The 17,160-nt window shown below is 42.4% G+C and overlaps 3 protein-coding genes across 4 annotated transcripts; 2 read left to right on the top strand and 1 right to left on the bottom strand.

Moving 5' to 3' along the window:
• Positions 1-3,115: 3,115 nt before the first annotated feature.
• On the top strand, positions 3,116-8,029 carry echdc1 (enoyl CoA hydratase domain containing 1). Its single transcript, XM_014975020.2, has 7 exons — positions 3,116-3,200; positions 3,693-3,778; positions 4,017-4,195; positions 4,660-4,802; positions 4,872-4,924; positions 5,269-5,349; positions 6,223-8,029. The coding sequence occupies exons 2-7, from the start codon at positions 3,708-3,710 to the stop codon at positions 6,638-6,640; spliced, it is 945 nt and encodes a 314-aa protein (XP_014830506.2). The 5' UTR covers positions 3,116-3,200; positions 3,693-3,707; the 3' UTR covers positions 6,641-8,029.
• Positions 8,030-8,706: 677 nt separating this feature from the next.
• On the bottom strand, positions 8,707-14,869 carry LOC106908797 (E3 ubiquitin-protein ligase rnf146-like). Of its 2 annotated transcripts, none has more exons than XM_088014331.1 (3): positions 14,734-14,869; positions 12,024-12,081; positions 8,707-11,235 (listed from the first exon to the last, which is right to left on the bottom strand). In XM_088014331.1, the coding sequence occupies exon 3, from the start codon at positions 11,221-11,223 to the stop codon at positions 10,051-10,053; it is 1,173 nt and encodes a 390-aa protein (XP_087870457.1). In that variant the 5' UTR covers positions 11,224-11,235; positions 12,024-12,081; positions 14,734-14,869; the 3' UTR covers positions 8,707-10,050. The 2 variants fall into 2 exon arrangements, with proteins under 2 accessions (XP_087870457.1, XP_014830505.1); XM_014975019.2 differs by lacking the exon at positions 14,734-14,869 and adding an exon at positions 12,736-13,077.
• A 9-nt stretch (positions 14,870-14,878) lies between these two features.
• mdh2 (malate dehydrogenase 2, NAD (mitochondrial)) lies at positions 14,879-16,385 on the top strand. The gene has a single exon (XM_014975022.2). It carries the CDS (start codon positions 15,000-15,002, stop codon positions 16,011-16,013), a length of 1,014 nt encoding a protein of 337 aa, XP_014830508.1. The 5' UTR covers positions 14,879-14,999; the 3' UTR covers positions 16,014-16,385.
• The last annotated feature ends 775 nt before the right edge of the window (positions 16,386-17,160 follow it).

The raw sequence follows: 17,160 nt of genomic DNA on the forward strand, positions 1-17,160 counted from the left end.
AGTTTGGGATGCTTAGAGAAGATGCTAAGTTGTTATGTAATGTTTTGTAGTTTTACCTAAAAGTGTGATAATCAATAGCCTGAGTTTTAATTCCTAATGTCACTTGAGGTCTACCATGCTACGCTGATTGTCCCTTGGCAGAGGTGCACTGCTATCTCACTCTTAAACTTTGCAGCTTTCACATAAATATTCACTTTAAACTCATTTGATTTGTATGCGACACTGCAGCCGACCAACCAGAACCAAACAACTGTCTGGCTTCCTTTGCTTTTTTTTTTTTTTTTTTACCAACTTGCAGATGTCTTTGCTGACACCCTGATCTCCTCCTCTAAGTAATATCTGCACACTGATCAGACAAACTGAAATGTGGAAAAAAGCCTAACATTTGATCTGATAAATCATCACTTGGCTTTCTTTATTACATCTTTTCCAGGACTGTTGATAAATTTAAAGAGACACGCTACCCTGAGTGGGACAGACACCCAACCCCGCCTCTCACCCTGAAACCTGGCACCCTTTGCTGATGGAAATAGCAGGTGTGGCAGTGTTGTGGAGCCAGAAATCTTACCCCTCTCCCGATAGATATATAAATATTTTCATTCTCTCCTGAAGCTCGCCCGAGCTCCGCGCCCAATGTCTCATCCTGCTTTTCTGTGTCAAGGTTGGGAAAGAGGGTTAATTCCCGGTAAAGACCTGTGCTGGTTGTCTGGAGGTCTCCAGATGGAGCGACCATTATATAACCAGCGCTGACTGCCTCCAGGCTAGAGCTGCTTAAAATCACAGCACTGGAAAGAATTTCTGCAGCGATCTGCGTTTGATCAGCCCAGCAGAGTGACAGCGGTGGCTTATTTTCTAGACACAGCGTGGAAGCAAACGCTACTGCAGGATCATTTTTGCTGTTGGAATAATAAACCGTGCCACTATTCCTGTTTTTAATCTGTGGGGTCAGCAGTGTTTGTCCAGCTGATCACAGTCATACCGGTGACAGTAAAAGTACGGATTTCACTTTTCCAAGATGGCTTGGTAGCGTCGCTATATGCTTCCTGGCAACTGGACAGTGGTTTTGCTCTAAACTAGAACCACCTTGTGGCTCATAGTTTATTTTGAAAAAAAAAACCTTGTACACTAACCAGCCACTTCTTTTTTAGGTACAACTTAAAGTCAGTTTTTGTCTTTAGAACTACCTTAATAAATGACATAAATTCAACAAGGTGGAAATGTTTTTAATAGATATTTGTCTATAATGAGAATAGCATCCCACTGCTGCAGCAATTTTAATCTGCACATCCACAATGTCAGTCTCTTGTTCCACTATCTTGGATTTGCTCAGTTTTTATATATATATTTAAATGTTCATTTGATTTTTAAAGATCACACACAACATATATGATCATAAATTCACATAATCATATAATTTCTGTATACTCCACAAAAACTATACTTCTTTTATATAGAAAAAGAACAGACTCCAGACAAGCTTGTATTATTCTTGTTAGCCATTTAATTTGGCTATCAATAATTCAAAAGATGCAGTCTCATTCATAAATTGATCCATTCCCTATGCATTCAGGTCTATCTTGGCTTTTCCATTTACGAAGCTGCAGTGAAACCAGTCTAAAGGAAATTGCATGTTCAGAGATGCTCTGTTGAAACGAGGCCTTCTTGCAGCAAGATAGCAGTTCTACTGACTGCGCCACAGTAAAAAATTAGAATTTTTTTAAATATATTTTTGAGGTGATTTTGCCTTAGGTAAATAAACTAAGTTCTCAATGTGCGTGACGTATCTCATCTCAGAGCTGCTTTTAAAACCAGGCTGACTGCAGCACATTCCCACACTTCCTGTGGAGGACAGCTCCTTATTGATCGGCACATTGTGCATCACTTTACTGACCGCGTACAACGCACTCGCAGTCACATACGGTCGTACATGGGGCAGCACTTGGGCATGCATGTGTAGCTCTTCCTCTGTATCTTCCACTTTGCCAAGCTGCAGTCTCAGACAGGCCTCCATTAGCAGCTGAATTATCAGTCTGCAGCTGCAGCACTGAAATCCAAGCCGCAGTTAGACACAGGAAAGTCTGTCAGTCTGTCCCGCCCATCTCCAATGCGGCTTGTACAGACTGTGCATCATGCAGACATCACAATGCCACTGGATCCTAAAGTTTCAGCATCTAGCGGAATAATACGCATAAATGCGTTGCAGGCTAGATGTCTGAGCTGAATGTCTAGAATCGGAAGGGGAGACAGCCCGTCTGGGAACATCCCAACTAACCTTTCTGAATTCCTTCCCCACTTTTAAATAGACCAGAGACGTGTTGACTGTCAAACAGAGCTCACCCTGTTGTAGCCTTGGATACAATGCAAAGACACCTTGTTGATTACCTTTTATGTTTGCACTGCAGAAATAGTGCACCTTCACCCCCGCACTCCCCAAACACAACATTAAATGTAATAGAAGTTATGCAGAGTTATTTGAGTGCCAAAAAGTAAAGAAAAAGCTTTTTTTTTTTTTTTTTTTTTTTTTTACTTTACTTGTCTGTGATTTATGAGGGTTTTTAAAAAGCAACAGAGGAAGTGTGGATGGAAGGAAAAGATTTATGCATCAGAAGACATAAATCAGAACACAGGAGGCAGACATGTTTCCCACTCATTTTCACTTTTTTTTGTCATTTCCAAACAATCTGGTTGATTTTTGCCCATATAAAATCTACTTTCTTATACGCAAAGAATGTTAAATTGTTGGTTAAAGACTTACCAACAAATTACTTGCTGTGAAAAGAAGTGACTTCTCCTTAGATGATATATTATATACTCAATGTTCATGTGAAAGACCAAAGAGGCCCACTGTTCTGTAGCTCAGGAGAAAAAACAAATTATCTTATCAGGAACAGAGAACGTGGAAGACAGTTAACTCTCTTGTCAGATGAAGAGAATTTTAATTGTGTTACAAAACCACAGGTAAAAGTATTAACTCGTGTTAGGTGAATACCACTCCAGGCTTTTATTTGTAAAACAAATTTAAAAAAACAGAGGTCATTTTGATTTTACTTCCGCAAGAGTGATTTAAAATCCGCTGTGGGGCGCCATCGTGTGGCGGAATTTGAAAACTAAATACACCGGCGCCCAAGCGGGCCTTGTTTCCCTCTAACTCTTGTTCCTGGTGGTGCAGATTTAACGGCGACACCACACGGCTGTACAAGGTTGGTGCGGAGAATTTACGTAATTATTATTTGGGTGGCCTCGGTTTTCCTCTGTACCCTTTGTTTGACTGTGTAGTTACATTGTGGATAATTTCTATGCGATTCTTTTTGCTACATTCAAATTTTAAAAGTATTTATCGGTTCACTTCTCTCTCATCACTTGTGTGAATGCCTTCACCTATTGCCGAGTTACAACCACAAACCTCAGTGTTCTGTCTTTTGTGTGAAAGGTGAAACACAAATCTCTGTGATACCCATTAATTTAAAGGAGAGTAAAAACGGCATTTTTAGCATTTTTCAGAATTAAAAATGCAAACATTATCGTACATTAGCATCAGTTTCTCTGAGTAAACCACCATAACCTATATACACTACATTTTAAACCGATAATATAAAACCCAAATAAAAATCTAATTGCTCATATCACCTGTTTCAACTTGATGTTTTTGTGAAAGTGATGCTGCAGGTAAACGACTTTTTCTCCCTCTTCAGTCATCACGCAGCATCATGGTCCTCTGCGCCCTGAACAGACAGCTCCTGAGGAGGAGCAGCAGCAGCTGTTGTGTTTTCATGGCCAGGTAATGAAGTAAACCAGCTCAGCTGTTCACCTTCTTAACCCGTAATTTGTACAGAAAATCCATTCTACCCCGGGGAGGAAAAAGCTACAATTCAGCGATTTTCATAGCCATCTCATGCCTACCACTCAAACTAACACGCACTCCTGTCCTTGTTAGTTTGTTGTCAATGAATGTAGCTTTGAAGCGTGTTTCTGGCGGGACAAGTGAGGGTTTAAATGGCGCCTCTCTGTCCCCTCAGGCTGCAGACATCGAGCCGCCGCCGCCACTGCCTTTACTCCAGCACCCATGGCTTCAACCAGGAGGAGACCAGACAGAAGCTGCGGGCCTTCCCTGGAGGCTCCGTCGACCTGCTGAAGCAGGACTCCGGCGTCGCTGTGCTGACCATCAACAACCCCGCTCGCATGAACGCCTTCTCCGGTACCATCACTTAAATGTTGGGTGGAAATCGTTTAATCTATCAGTTATTCTATCGATTAATCAGGTAAAAAAGGCACATTCTGCTTAACTTATCAATACAGTGTAGGGTTGATGTGTTGATTTTCTTTTAATTACTTGATAATAATTGGATAGCAAAAGGTGCTTAATAGGAGATTGCTGTAATTATTTTTTACATAATTGAACCAGATGAAGCTATACTTATGCCACTTGAGGAGTGAGAAGTTGTATTTATTATATGCAAAATGTACATAATCAATTAGTGCTCTGAATTTTCAGAAAATGGCAATTTTTGTAGTCCAATTAACAATTAATCGATTGCTAAATTAAATGACAGTCATTTCAATAATCCAATTTTTTTTTTTTCAGCCCTAGTTTAGTGTGCTGTTTCAAGTCGTAGTCTTTACGGTCCAGTCTGATGTTTTGGCTTTTGTTCCTCCTGCCAGGCAGCATGATGGTGGACCTGGAGGAGAAGGTGAGCCAGCTGGAAAGCTGGACTGAAGGCAAAGGCCTCGTCGTTCGGGGCGCTGCCGAGACATTCTGCTCTGGGTCCGACCTCAACGCAGTCCGAGCAATATCCAGCCCCCAGGTACCTCTGACCGGCTGCTTTGTTTTGGCCATCTGGACACATCTGAATGAGTCCGTTCTTCCCTCATAGGACGGGATGAAAATGTGCATGTTCATGCAGGACGCTCTCACAAGACTACTCAGGTAAACGCTCAAGTTTTGCAAACTGCAAATGAAGCAATAAACATCTTTTATTTTATTTTACTGTTTATTTGACTCAAAACAATTACAATATTTAAGAGTGGGCATAGTCCGGGTTCATCTTTAGCCGATTCTTAAGCTTCGAAGGAAATATTTTCAGAGTTGCAGAGCAAATGCATGTTTTACTACCTTACAAATCACCACAGATTTGGCCCATTTTCATCAGTTTAAGTTAAATGCTAAATGCTACTATTCAGTGATGCATGGTGGTGGCAGCGTCATGCCGTGGGGATTCCTTCAAGGCGCTGTTTCTCATGTGTGCTGACAGAGTAGTGTTCTCATTGCAGGCTGCCCCTGGTCTCTGTTGCTCTGGTGGAGGGCAGAGCCTTGGGAGGAGGCGCAGAACTCACCACCGCCTGCGATTTTAGGTAAAGAGCTTCCACTTTTGGTTTGTTTCAAATATATCAAAGAAAACGCTTTTTCATTTAGAAATGAATAAATAGGGCACAATAGCATTCCAACATATATATTCATTACATTTTACATGTACGTCTCCATACACATTTCTTCTGTTGCTTTTTTTTTGTCACACTGAAATGTTTCAGATCATCAGACATGTTTGAATATTATTCAAAGATAACACAAGACAAAATTTAGTCCAGTTTTTAAGAGATTATTTTTATCTGGTAAGGGGGAAAAAGCTGTCCATATTAAGCTGACCTAAAGTGAAAGAAGTAGGGCCAATGTTGTTTTGTGTCATCCTCAGCACTTGGCAAAATGTAAAGTTTCAGTTGTTGACTGTGTGTTTATGACTTTGTGTTTTTGTTTTTATGATGTTTTGAACTCCCTTGTTGCTGGAATGTGCTATATAAATAAACTTGATTGACTGGTATATGATTTCTACATAAAAAATAATTTATTTATGCCCTTGCATGAGGGTGATTGACAGCACTAAGACCCTCCCCCTGGGTCTGAGTGGTCGTTTGTGACTGATATTTTTGCAGATGGCAGAGAGACACAAATTTCACAGGTGATCTGTTTTCTATAATAATGTCACAACATAATGATAGTTTTAACAAATATGTAAAACAATAAACATTTTTTATAAGTGACATACTGCAGCTTTAATAAATTTCATCATTGATTGAAAACTTGATTTTTATTTTACTCTGCAAGAATAAAATCTGAGTATTGATCTGAAATATTTCAATATGACAAAATAAGCAAAAACAGAAGAAATATGTTTTTTGTTGTTGTTTTTTCATGAAAATGTATCCTAAATATAACAATCTTCCTCACAGATTAATGGCACCAGGCAGCGTGATCCAGTTTGTCCACAAACACATCGGTCTGGTTCCAGGCTGGGGCGGCGCTGCGCGACTCGTCCGCATCGTTGGAAGCCAGAATGCTCTCAAGTTGCTTGGCGGCGCCGTGAAAGTGGACCCTGAACGCGGCCTGGACGTCGGACTGGCAGACGGAGTCCTGGAGGCCGACGGGGACGCCCCGAGTGCCGGCACCCACCTGCAGCAGGCCGAAGACTGGCTCCGCCGCTACACTGAAGGACCAGTCCCTGTGATCCAGGCGGTGAAAAAAGTAGTGCTGGCAGGAAGAGAACTCCCCCTGCTGGAGGCTCTGCAGACGGAGAAGGAGGTGTTTGGGACGGTGTGGGGCGCTCCGGCTAATTTGCGAGCCTTGGCCAGCAAGTCCAAGCACAAATAACTTGGCCCCAGCGTCCTGAGATTTGTCCAGATTAGCAAAGATCAGCGTGTGCTGCTTCTGGGTCGGATTCAGTGAGATGAGGCTGATTGGTGTTTGATGTTTCCAAACTTTTGGTTCACTGAAACCATTTTAAATCTGCAGTATGTAACTTTTACAAAAAAAGTAAATATTTTTTATATATTCGTTGAAACTGTCACCATGTTATGAAGGTATAGTATGAGACAGATAATCTGTGAAAAAAATCGAGCTCTGTCCTTGTCCCATTGCTATCTTCAAACAACCAATCAGAGCGTGGAGGCGGGTCTTAGTGCTGTCAATCATTGCCATGTGTGAGCATGTTGCGAATGCTAAGGCTAGTTAGCATGACCAACCGATGACAGCGGATAAAGTGTTTTCCTGTAATGGTAAGTTGTTTCTCCACCATTCATGTTTAAATGGATAATATAGAATGGGAGTTTAATTTTTTTTTTTTTTGAAAATCTGTTTGCGTATGCCATTTGCAAGATATTCCGAGTGACAAACATCATCGATGTCTGCATATCATTCCTCCTACATTAGACCAGAGCAACCTTTTAACTCACAGGGTTTGGATTGAGCTCCGAGCATCATCCGATTTCTGCAACGAGCCAAAGTGAAATCCCAGAGACGTGGTGTGTGTGTGAATAATTTTCATTCGCGGATCTATCCAAGCAGTGCTCAAAAACCACAGATGTGCTCAAACTGCAGCAGCAGGACGGACCCCTGGCGGCCGGCAGACCCTTATCTCGTGCTGCCGTTCCAGAGGTCGCGTTTCCTGGCGGAGGTCCCAGAGAGAGCGTTCAAAACGCGGCGTGAGCAGAATACCAAACGCCTACAAGGTGAACAGAAAGCCCTGGTGAATAGCAGCCCACCATGGAAGTATCCTCCCAGAAAAGCTGAACAATGTGGCAATGATGAACTTAAACTATATGAACGCATCAAGAGACTTTTCAGTGTCACGCATAAAATGAATCACTCTTATTAAAAAAAAAAAAAATTAAATTTTATTGTATTGCATAATATAAGGGGGCTATTTTGTGATTTATGGATTTATAGAAATGCTATACATTTGTGCCAACAATCAGAATGTTCACACTTCAACCAAAACTGCATAATTGTTGGGGCTCATTAGTAATTATTTAACTAATTAGTAATCAGGCTCCTTGTTTTTTAATGTTCTATTTAAAGAAATGGAAACGAAACATGAACTCTTAACTACTGAAGAAGCTTAACTTCTACGAGGACCAGAATATCAGCCGATTATTAGTCTCCATCAAGAGGAAATCAATTAGGGATGGGAATCGTAATAAAAAAAATTCATAAAGAATTTGGACAATAAATTCTAAATGTTGGATAACCCCAAAAACTTAATTATTTTTGTACCGTTTACTGTTTCATGAGTACTTCACACTTTACGTAACTGTTGTCCTGAAAAAGAGCCTGTTTAGAAATGTCTTTGTAAGAGCAGCATTTGGGTATGTGGGCCTATTATTTCTGTCAGGCAGTCAAGAATGTACAGTTACCTTAAAAAAATGTTTCGGGTCATTTTTCCTTATAATGCCACAAAATCAACTTTTAAGTCCATAACCGCCCAACCTGCCCACCTCTACGATCAACTTCTCTGGAGTCTAAAGGCTTTGAGCTGATTTAGTCCTGAGGGAAAAGTTTGGATTTCATTCATTTAAATCTGGAAGACAGTAAAGGATCCCAGAAGGCTCTTGGTTCTGACTCAGTTTGCTGGTTCTGCATATTAAATTTGGATCCAAGTTGCTAAAGGTATAATTAGTAAGCTTGCTGAATCAGACTGGTTGATTTCCATCTTTTATAATTACAAGACAAGTTTGCTTTACGGTTTAACGCATTAATCTCCATTTAAAGCTTTGAATACCATTACATAATTTCAAAAGTTTACCGAGCCCTAAACTAGACCAGTTAGCTGTTTTTTGTCAGACGAGTGAAATATCAGATCCTGTTATCTCTGCAATAAAATACATTTCATTACATCAGTAAGATAAATACTTGAATGACCACAAATGTTTTTAGCATGATGGAATGATGAAAAGTTTATTCTTAAATTACAAACCATGTAACAAAAGTCTGAAGCCAAAACAGTTACACAAACTTTATTCTCCAGAATGGAAAGTCAAAAAAAAAGATGATTTAATAGAAAAATAACATCACTTGAAATTTCTCCAGGATGGACAGAAACTAGAGCTTGTTTTTGTTATTTTATGTCCTCTGACATACATTTAACCGCCATAAGAAATGGAGATAATTAAAACCCATCAGCTCTCCAAATCCTCTCAACCAGACAGTAGTGTTCAAATAAAACTTTTCAAATAAACGACAAATCACAAAACTTTGGGCACACTTGAGAATTGATCAGTCAGGGATCTTGGGGACAGTAACAGAGCTGCTTTAAAGTAAAAAATAAAATAAAATAAAATAAAACACACACAAAAAAACAAACACCAATATTTCACATTAAAATGCCAATTCCTTAAGGCTGGGCACCAATAAAACAAATAATCACAACTTCTAATGCTTACATTCATTTCAAATACACATCAATCTTTACGATAAGTTTGGGTTTCAATGAACTAATCTGAAATAAAAATAAATCACAAGGCAGCCACACATTTACCTGCCTCCTAAATCTGCATTGTTAAATATTAAGCAAGTAATTTAAACATCAAAGTAGCTTTAGAAGCATGATGGGATTTTGTTTTTTTAGTTTTCTATCTGTGTCTGTAGATAAAACCAGACGAGGTTTCTCCTTAAAGGAACATTAGCTCAGTTAACTGTTGAATTATCGGCCCAGAGAAAGCAGCTGACTGGGTTAGAAACTAGGATCAAGTTGATTGAATTCAGTGCAATGGAGGTCGAGTCAGGTGACATTTCTGCGTCAGCCAAACGGTTAGATGATCCCAAAGCAGTCATTTATGAAGATGACCGCTCTCTGACTCGGCCTCACAGAAGCCTTCAGGGTTCTGGATTGTAGATGAAAACCAGGCTTAGATTTGGGCAAAACGGGTTTGTGAGTAAAGTTCACAGTGTAGCTTCAACGTTTTTTGAAACCTAAACAGAATACAATCTATAGGCATCAAATTAAAGTAACGCAGACAACTGACAGGAAGTCTTTAACCTCTCATGATGATGATGTGTTAAATATAAACTTGTAAGATCATTTACATCCCAACCACGTCGTCTCTGTCTCAGTTTGAGGGCATGAGCGGCTGACTGGTGGCGTTGAGAAAACAAATCCAAACCAATAGACAGAAAACGCTAGAAAAGAACTGCGGAGCTGTTTGTGTGTGAGCGTGACATGCCTCACTTCTACCACCTCAGATCTGCGTCTGAGCAAACTGCAGCATAAATTAAATGGAGTGGATTCACACCTCAGTCACTGTACACTGGCCGTCTGGCATCCTGGACCTCCCACTGCTGTGGGAAGACGGAGCGGGAGATGCCGACGCAGCACGGGGGGGCACCCTGTCCTCCGGGGGTGGTCTCCGTCTGCGCGGCCAGTCCTCCCAAGGCTCCGCGTGGTCGCCGTCTCCCCCCTCTTCTTCTTCTTCTTCCTCCTCCTCCTCTTCGTCGTCGCTCCAGTCTCCGGAGGCGGACTCCTCCACGGAGGTGTGAGGGTCTGAGGACCTGGAGGGGGATGTGTCTTCCTGGTCGTCATCCTGTCCCTCCCCCTCACCGCCCTCTGACCGGTCGTGAGGCGGGGCTGACCTGGGACTGATCTGCAGCTGGGAGAGAGAGTCCTCCACCGTGGGGCTGGTACCGGGCCCCGGTTGGGCCCCAAGAGACGGGGGGGACTGGGCGGCAGCGGAGGGGGCCGGAGCGGCGGTGAGGACGCCGGCAGCCTGCGGCAGAGCGCCTGCCGTCGTGGTGTCAGCACCATCTGCAGAGTTCTCCCGACCCGCCGAGCTCAGCGCCCCGGCGACGGCGTCAGCGTCCAACCGCAGCCCGGCCACGCCCTTCTTGGGAATATCGATAACGTCTCTTTTCATCTTGCGCCGGCGGCCGTGCTCGTTGCGCCGGTACTGCACCATGTTCTCCAGGTCGGCGACGTACAGGAAGCCGGCAATCAGCATCTCGGCCGTCTTCTTCCCCTTGGAGAAGGCGTCCTCCAGCTCCCGGCTCGTCCTCTCGTCGTACTGCCACCAGCCGTTGCGGCCCTCGTAGTACCAGGCGTGGTCGCTCGTCGCCCCGCTGCGGCCGCCCGCCGACGCCTTCAGCTCCTCCGGAGAGAGGAGCGTGGGCCTTTCCAGGAAGTCGTCCGGCACTTCCTGCCTGCAGAGGGCGCAGCGTTTGCTCTGCCAGGAAGCGCCCTTGACGCACAGGAAGCAGAAGACGTGATGGCACGGCAACTGGACGGGGTGGACGCAGCTCTGCAGACAGATGGCGCACTCCGGCACGGACAGGGCGGGGGAAGAGCCGTTTGAGTCGGAGCAGGACGATTCGGTGCCGCTTCCGCTACCGCCGCCTCCACCGCCACTGCCCTTCTTACTGGATGGGAGCGAGCTCACGGAGTGGTCCACCTCGCCACAGCTAGCCATCCTTATCAAGCGCTGCAGAACAGGAGACGATTAAGTTCCCCACCAGAAACCAGATGTTTACATACACTGCCACAGCTGCATTTCCATTGACAGTAAAATTGCGCCAATTGAAATGATAAAAAATGTATTTGCTAAATCTAAACATGGCAATTTCAATAAAATGTTTTTGCACTACAAAGGGTTGATTTTTTTTCCTGTATTGAAATTTTTGTATTTCGAAAAGCTACAAAAGAAACACTTTTCTCTCTTCACACGAGTCATGATCAACAAGACTGATAATTGATAATGACAAGTTTAATAACTTATCATGCAAACAAACTTCTGCCACAACCTACTATCACTACGGGGACAGTGTGCTCAAGGTAATCTCCAATGCCGGTTCTTCATGACAATTTTTTTTGCCTGTAGGTCAAAAAGTTAGAACCATGGTCTAGTCTGACTAAAGTACTTTCTTCCACACGTTTGCCAAATCTCCAACATGGCTTGTGGCAACTTGCACGTCTTATGATCGTAAGACATAAGATGTACAAAGACTGAATTTGTGGACTGTACAACTAGTTGGGCTCTGAAGGAAATTTGCTTCATAAAATCTTTTTTTTGAAGTATCAGGGTATCATATTCCTAGTTATATGTATAAAAAAAACAGAAGAAGAAATCCATGTCATTTTCTATGTACTCCACAATTTCATACTACTTTCCATTGACCTAGCACAAAAATAAATTTAGTGTTTGTTGTGATGTAACACGAGGATTATGGTAACATGTGCCTCGCTTTTGCACACATGATTTTTAACACTTACCTAAAGTTGTCAATGCAGATGAATCATCGGGAGAGCTTCTGAACCTTCAAACCACCCACTGGAGAAACAAAATAAATGAAAAACAAAACAGTCAGATGAAACTTTAACAAACTAGAACGTGATATCAAGCTACTTATTGTGTGTGTGTTTTTTTTTTTTTTTTTGTCTTTTACCCTACGAGGTAAAGAGGTGGATTCTTATTCTTGCATTTACAATGAAAAACTTAAAGTTCACGTTAACACATTAAGCTGTGTGTAACATGAGAAGGTACTGTAGGGGAACAAAGGGATGCTCTGTTTACAGGCGACAATAAGGGAACTGTGCCGCTTTTTGCTAACTTAATCTCAGCTGTCCTTATGACGGGGCATGTGATTGAAATAATAACGGAGTTTGTTTTAACATATACATTTAACACTATATTGCGGGCAATTTGAAAAGAAAGGATGTTTAGCCAACAAATAACAGCTGCGCAACACCGTGTCATGTTCTGTTTAACCCTGAGAAGTTTAAACAGAGGTCACAATGTAGGGTTCAAGAGCGGTAAAACTCTTCATTTCAGTAAAACCTGCTGTAGCTAGCCAAAGCTATCTGGGCTAAGTGGTCAGCCTCCAGTAAATAGACGGATCTCATTTGACGGCGCTACCTTCTTCCAGCAGGACGATATAAACAGGAGAGGGGAAAACACAAGACACCACAACGATTAACTACCCACCATATCTTTAAATTTCTTTCTACTGGGCTTCTTCACGGTCGAAACTCGTCGTATCAGAGCCGTACGAAACGCAAGTACATCGACTTCCAATGTTAACTGGCTTTGTTTTCCTCTCAGAGAAGCTGTGATAAACGACACAACGTAGCCGAGCGACCTTACGTCACTGGACGTCCAATTCATATGGTCCAATCACACGAGACGATGCATGAAAAAAGAGGGTTCTTTTTTTTAAAGGAAATATAAAATAAAAAAATACTGATTTTTTTTTTATAGCAACTTAATGGAAAATAAAGCAAAAATAAATAGAATACATTTACTAAAAACAAACAAAAATAACTCGGAATAATAAAACAAATAGGTAAGATTGAATTACTCTGGGTTCTGTGAGAATTAACAAACTAGGTATTCTAACAAAACAGGTTCTAAATACAGGAAACAGGAAAGACCATCAACAGTGGAATCAGAAATGGACTAGAGTGCAAAGGAGACAGCATTCATATCAATTACAGAGAGACATGACCTGTTGAAGTTGGGGAAAATCACTAGACTTGCTTCGGGTAAGAATGCTGAGATTTTTTTCATGCAGGTGAAGCTTCATTTTTTTTTCTTAGCTGTAGAAAACATGAAAGACGCATAGAAAGTATCAAGTTATTCAAAGATAACTCTCATTAACATGAAAACTCTTGACAGACCTGCAGAGAATCACTTTTCTAAAAGAATGGCAAAAAGAAAAGCATTTGACTTGTGGTGGGGTCACAGCAGACATGTGGAAGAAGGTGTTCTGATCAAATGTGAACACTAAACCTTTTGACCAAGATGCAATGTGCTGCAGAAAAGTAATGCACTCTAAGCACACCATCCTTACTGTGAAACATGGAAGTGGCAGCAACATGCTGTGTTGTACTTCAGGAGGAACAGGGATGCTGGTCAGAGTTGATGGGAGGATGGATGGAATCAATTAAAAGGGCAATACTAGAGGGAAACCTGTTTAAAGCTTCAAACATTTAACATTTTGTACCTATTTGTTAAAGAGCTACAAATGTCCAGTTAGTTTTTAGCACAGATATAAGACTTTACAAAATCGTGCAACAATGAAGATGAAGAAGGGCTTGCATTTACTGATAGTTCTTGGAAGCACAGTAACAAAACAAACTTATTTTTTTACAACCTTGCTATAAATAAAACTTCTGCTCATTTCTTAGTCATTAAGAACATGAAAAACCACTGAAAAATGTAAGACATAGTTTCACATACAGTGGATATACATAAAAGGTTGGACACAGGCATGCTTGAAATGAAGTAATGCATGGATGTGAAATAATAAGAAAGGGATACATGGCTTCAAACATATTCTTGTCAATACTGTAAAAGAGCTTAAACTCTATCAATATTGGACAAAGAGCACATGTGAATGTCATTTGTCAAGTCTTGCCACAGATTCTCAATTGGATTTAGGTCTGGGCTTTGGCTAGCTTATGCTAACCCATGAGCATACCTTGATCTAAACCATGTTTATGTTCTTTATGTTTTATATTTGTGTCCTACAGTGAACCTCCATTCATCTTCCTGGTAACTCTGACCAGCTCCCCCATCCTCGCTAAAGAACAGTCTGCTCAGAGCATGATGCTGCTATGGTCAGTGTGTTCAGGGTGATGTTTAACATTAGTATTTCCTTCACACACAATGCGGGACATTGTGTGTGAAATTAAAAAGTTTCAAATTTGGTCTTCCAGAACAGCTAAACAAGATACATTAACTGCTTTTTTGCTCATAATGAAAGTAAATTGATTGAACTGAATCCTAACTAGGGATATCAAATTATAATACGCATGCTAGCTGCAATTTTCAGATTTTAACATGCAATTTTATTTTAGAAAGCAATTCATGCATTAATTTGTATTAAGCTCAAACATAAATCTCAATAAATGATAGCCTATTGAAGAATATGGTTGCAAAGTGACAATTTTTTTTATTATTATATATCAAATCATTTTTTACCTTACTGACATCAGTTTTGGAAAGTAACATGTTATAAATTCTTTTGCAGGGCACTGTGTGAGCGATCTGATCCACACTCCCAAACAGTAGATGGCAGTAGTGCGCCATTAATGTCGACGCCGACCGCCGCTCAACAACAACGAGAAGAAGAAACCGGAGTGTTCCTGTTCGCTCGTTGCTAGAGGACGTTGGTGTCACAGAGGAGAGCGGCTCGTCGACTATTCTTATTTTCCCCAAACTAACCTCAAAGAAGAACCGAAAGTAAGATGTTTTCCCGTGCAGTGAGACCCACCGTCGGCCTGGCTCGGAGCCTGTCCACCTCCTCGCAGAACCACGCCAAGGTGGCGGTGCTGGGCGCTTCTGGCGGCATAGGCCAGCCGCTCTCCCTGCTGCTGAAGAACAGCCCCTTGGTGAGCCAGCTCTCCCTTTACGATATTGCCCACACGCCCGGGGTGGCCGCTGACCTCAGCCACATCGAGACCAGGGCCCAGGTGAGCGGCTACATAGGCCCCGACCAGCTGGGCGCCGCTCTGAAGGGCTGCGAAGTGGTGGTTATCCCCGCCGGCGTGCCGAGGAAACCCGGTATGACCCGAGACGACCTGTTCAACACCAACGCCACCATCGTAGCTAACCTGGCGGACGCTTGCGCACGCAACTGCCCCGAGGCCATGATCTGCATCATTGCCAACCCCGTGAACTCCACCATACCCATTACGTCGGAGGTGATGAAGAAGCACGGCGTGTATAACCCCAACAGGGTGTTCGGGGTCACCACCTTGGACATTGTCAGAGCCAACACGTTTGTGGCGGAGCTCAAAGGCTTGGACCCGGCTCGGGTCAACGTCCCGGTGATTGGCGGTCACGCTGGGAAGACCATTATCCCCCTGATCTCCCAGTGCACCCCTAAGGTCGAGTTTCCTTCCGACCAGCTCACCGCCCTGACCGAGAGGATCCAGGAGGCCGGTACGGAGGTGGTGAAAGCCAAGGCGGGGGCGGGGTCCGCCACCCTGTCCATGGCGTACGCAGGTGCCCGCTTCACCTTTTCCGTCCTGGACGCCATGAACGGGAAGGAGGGCGTGGTCGAGTGCGCCTTCGTCAGATCTGAGGAGACGGAGTGCAAGTACTTCTCCACGCCGCTGCTGCTCGGCAAGAATGGCATCGAGAAGAACCTGGGGCTGGGCAAGCTGTCTGCGTTTGAGGAGAAGCTGGTGGCCGACGCCATGGGGGAGCTGAAGGCTTCCATCAAGAAGGGCGAGGACTTTGTGGCCAATATGAAGTAATCAGGAGCCGGTTGAGTCAAGAAAACCAGCTGTGATGGATAATTTGTTCGTCTTACAAGGCATCAGACTAACTAAAGATCCATCAGTGTTTCCTCTCTTTTTCTGTTGGCAGTTGGGTCCTTTTCTTTTTTTGACTTTTATTCCTCTTTACCAACCACAGCTTTCTTCTGTGTGTATAATTCATGCCCATTCTCTACCGTACTGTGATTCGTTTTTATTTTTGCAAATTTAAATGCAGTATGTATTTGCATAGACTTTTCTGCTGTGAACAAGGAGGGAACACTGTCATATGTCTACTGATGCAAAAAAACGGTTGTTATTACTGAAGAGCAAAATATTCACTCCACCAATAAACAGACTAGCTTTAAAATGCTTCCTTTCTTTTACCTTTCTTGCATAATAAGGGCTTAAAAGGGTGAAAAGGTCACTGATCAGGATGTCTGGTCAAGTTTCTTTGCGCAGGGCCGGACTTTAAGCAAGGGCTTTCCAAGGGCAGAAACCTGGGGATCAAAAAATACATGTATTCATAGAACTAATGTGTGGCTAAAGAAGTATAATACAAGGTTAAAAAGCCCAAATCTCTGAGATTTTTATGTATATAATCTGAAACATTTTAAATTATTTGAGAATGATATCTGACACCCAAACTGTGTCAGTGACTGTGCATTGTCACCACACACAGGCCTGGGGTGGTTAGTGTAATATTTTGCATTTGTTATTTTTATGGGTTCTAGAAATAATTCTATTAAGTTTTGTTTGGGTCGTCTTTTTTTTCCATTTTTTTTTCCATAGTATTAACAGAGAAGAAAAGGAGAAAACATCCCAAAGTCAGAACACATCTAATAGTCTGCTTTTATGGGATCTCTGCTATGCCCAGCAGCATGCCAGAGTACGAAGACATTTTAAGAAAGTACAAAAACAAAGATGAATTCACAAGAAAGTATACTGCTATAAAAGGCATGAAAACCACTAAGTTGATGCGTACCTTTCAATCTGTTGCATACATAGACTGGTAGAGATGAGGTAAAACTGGCTCTAGCCCAGGGCTCATATTCTTTTAAATCCAGCACTGAGGGTGGCAGCTAAAACTGGGATCCCAAATCAGCAAGTTTATAAACTAGAGTTCTTTGGAAATTCAGTTAAATAA

The sequence above is a fragment of the Poecilia mexicana genome, unplaced genomic scaffold (assembly GCF_051168715.1).
Source record: "Poecilia mexicana isolate PSO_F unplaced genomic scaffold, ASM5116871v1 scaffold_16, whole genome shotgun sequence".
NCBI classification, from domain to species: Eukaryota; Metazoa; Chordata; class Actinopteri; order Cyprinodontiformes; family Poeciliidae; genus Poecilia; species Poecilia mexicana.

What these genes read in the sequence shown, in the direction of transcription:
- echdc1 (XM_014975020.2), top strand. Translation starts at nt 3,708, where the DNA reads ATGGTCCTCTGCGCCCTGAACAGACAGCTCCTGAGGAGGAGCAGCAGC. An exon ending in TGTTGTGTTTTCATGGCCAG is followed by an intron (nt 3,779 to 4,016) that starts GTAATGAAGTAA and finishes CTGTCCCCTCAG; the next exon opens with GCTGCAGACATCGAGCCGCC. An exon ending in TCGCATGAACGCCTTCTCCG is followed by an intron (nt 4,196 to 4,659) that starts GTACCATCACTT and finishes TCCTCCTGCCAG; the next exon opens with GCAGCATGATGGTGGACCTG.
- LOC106908797 (XM_088014331.1), bottom strand. Translation starts at nt 11,223, where the DNA reads ATGGCTAGCTGTGGCGAGGTGGACCACTCCGTGAGCTCGCTCCCATCC.
- mdh2 (XM_014975022.2), top strand. Translation starts at nt 15,000, where the DNA reads ATGTTTTCCCGTGCAGTGAGACCCACCGTCGGCCTGGCTCGGAGCCTG.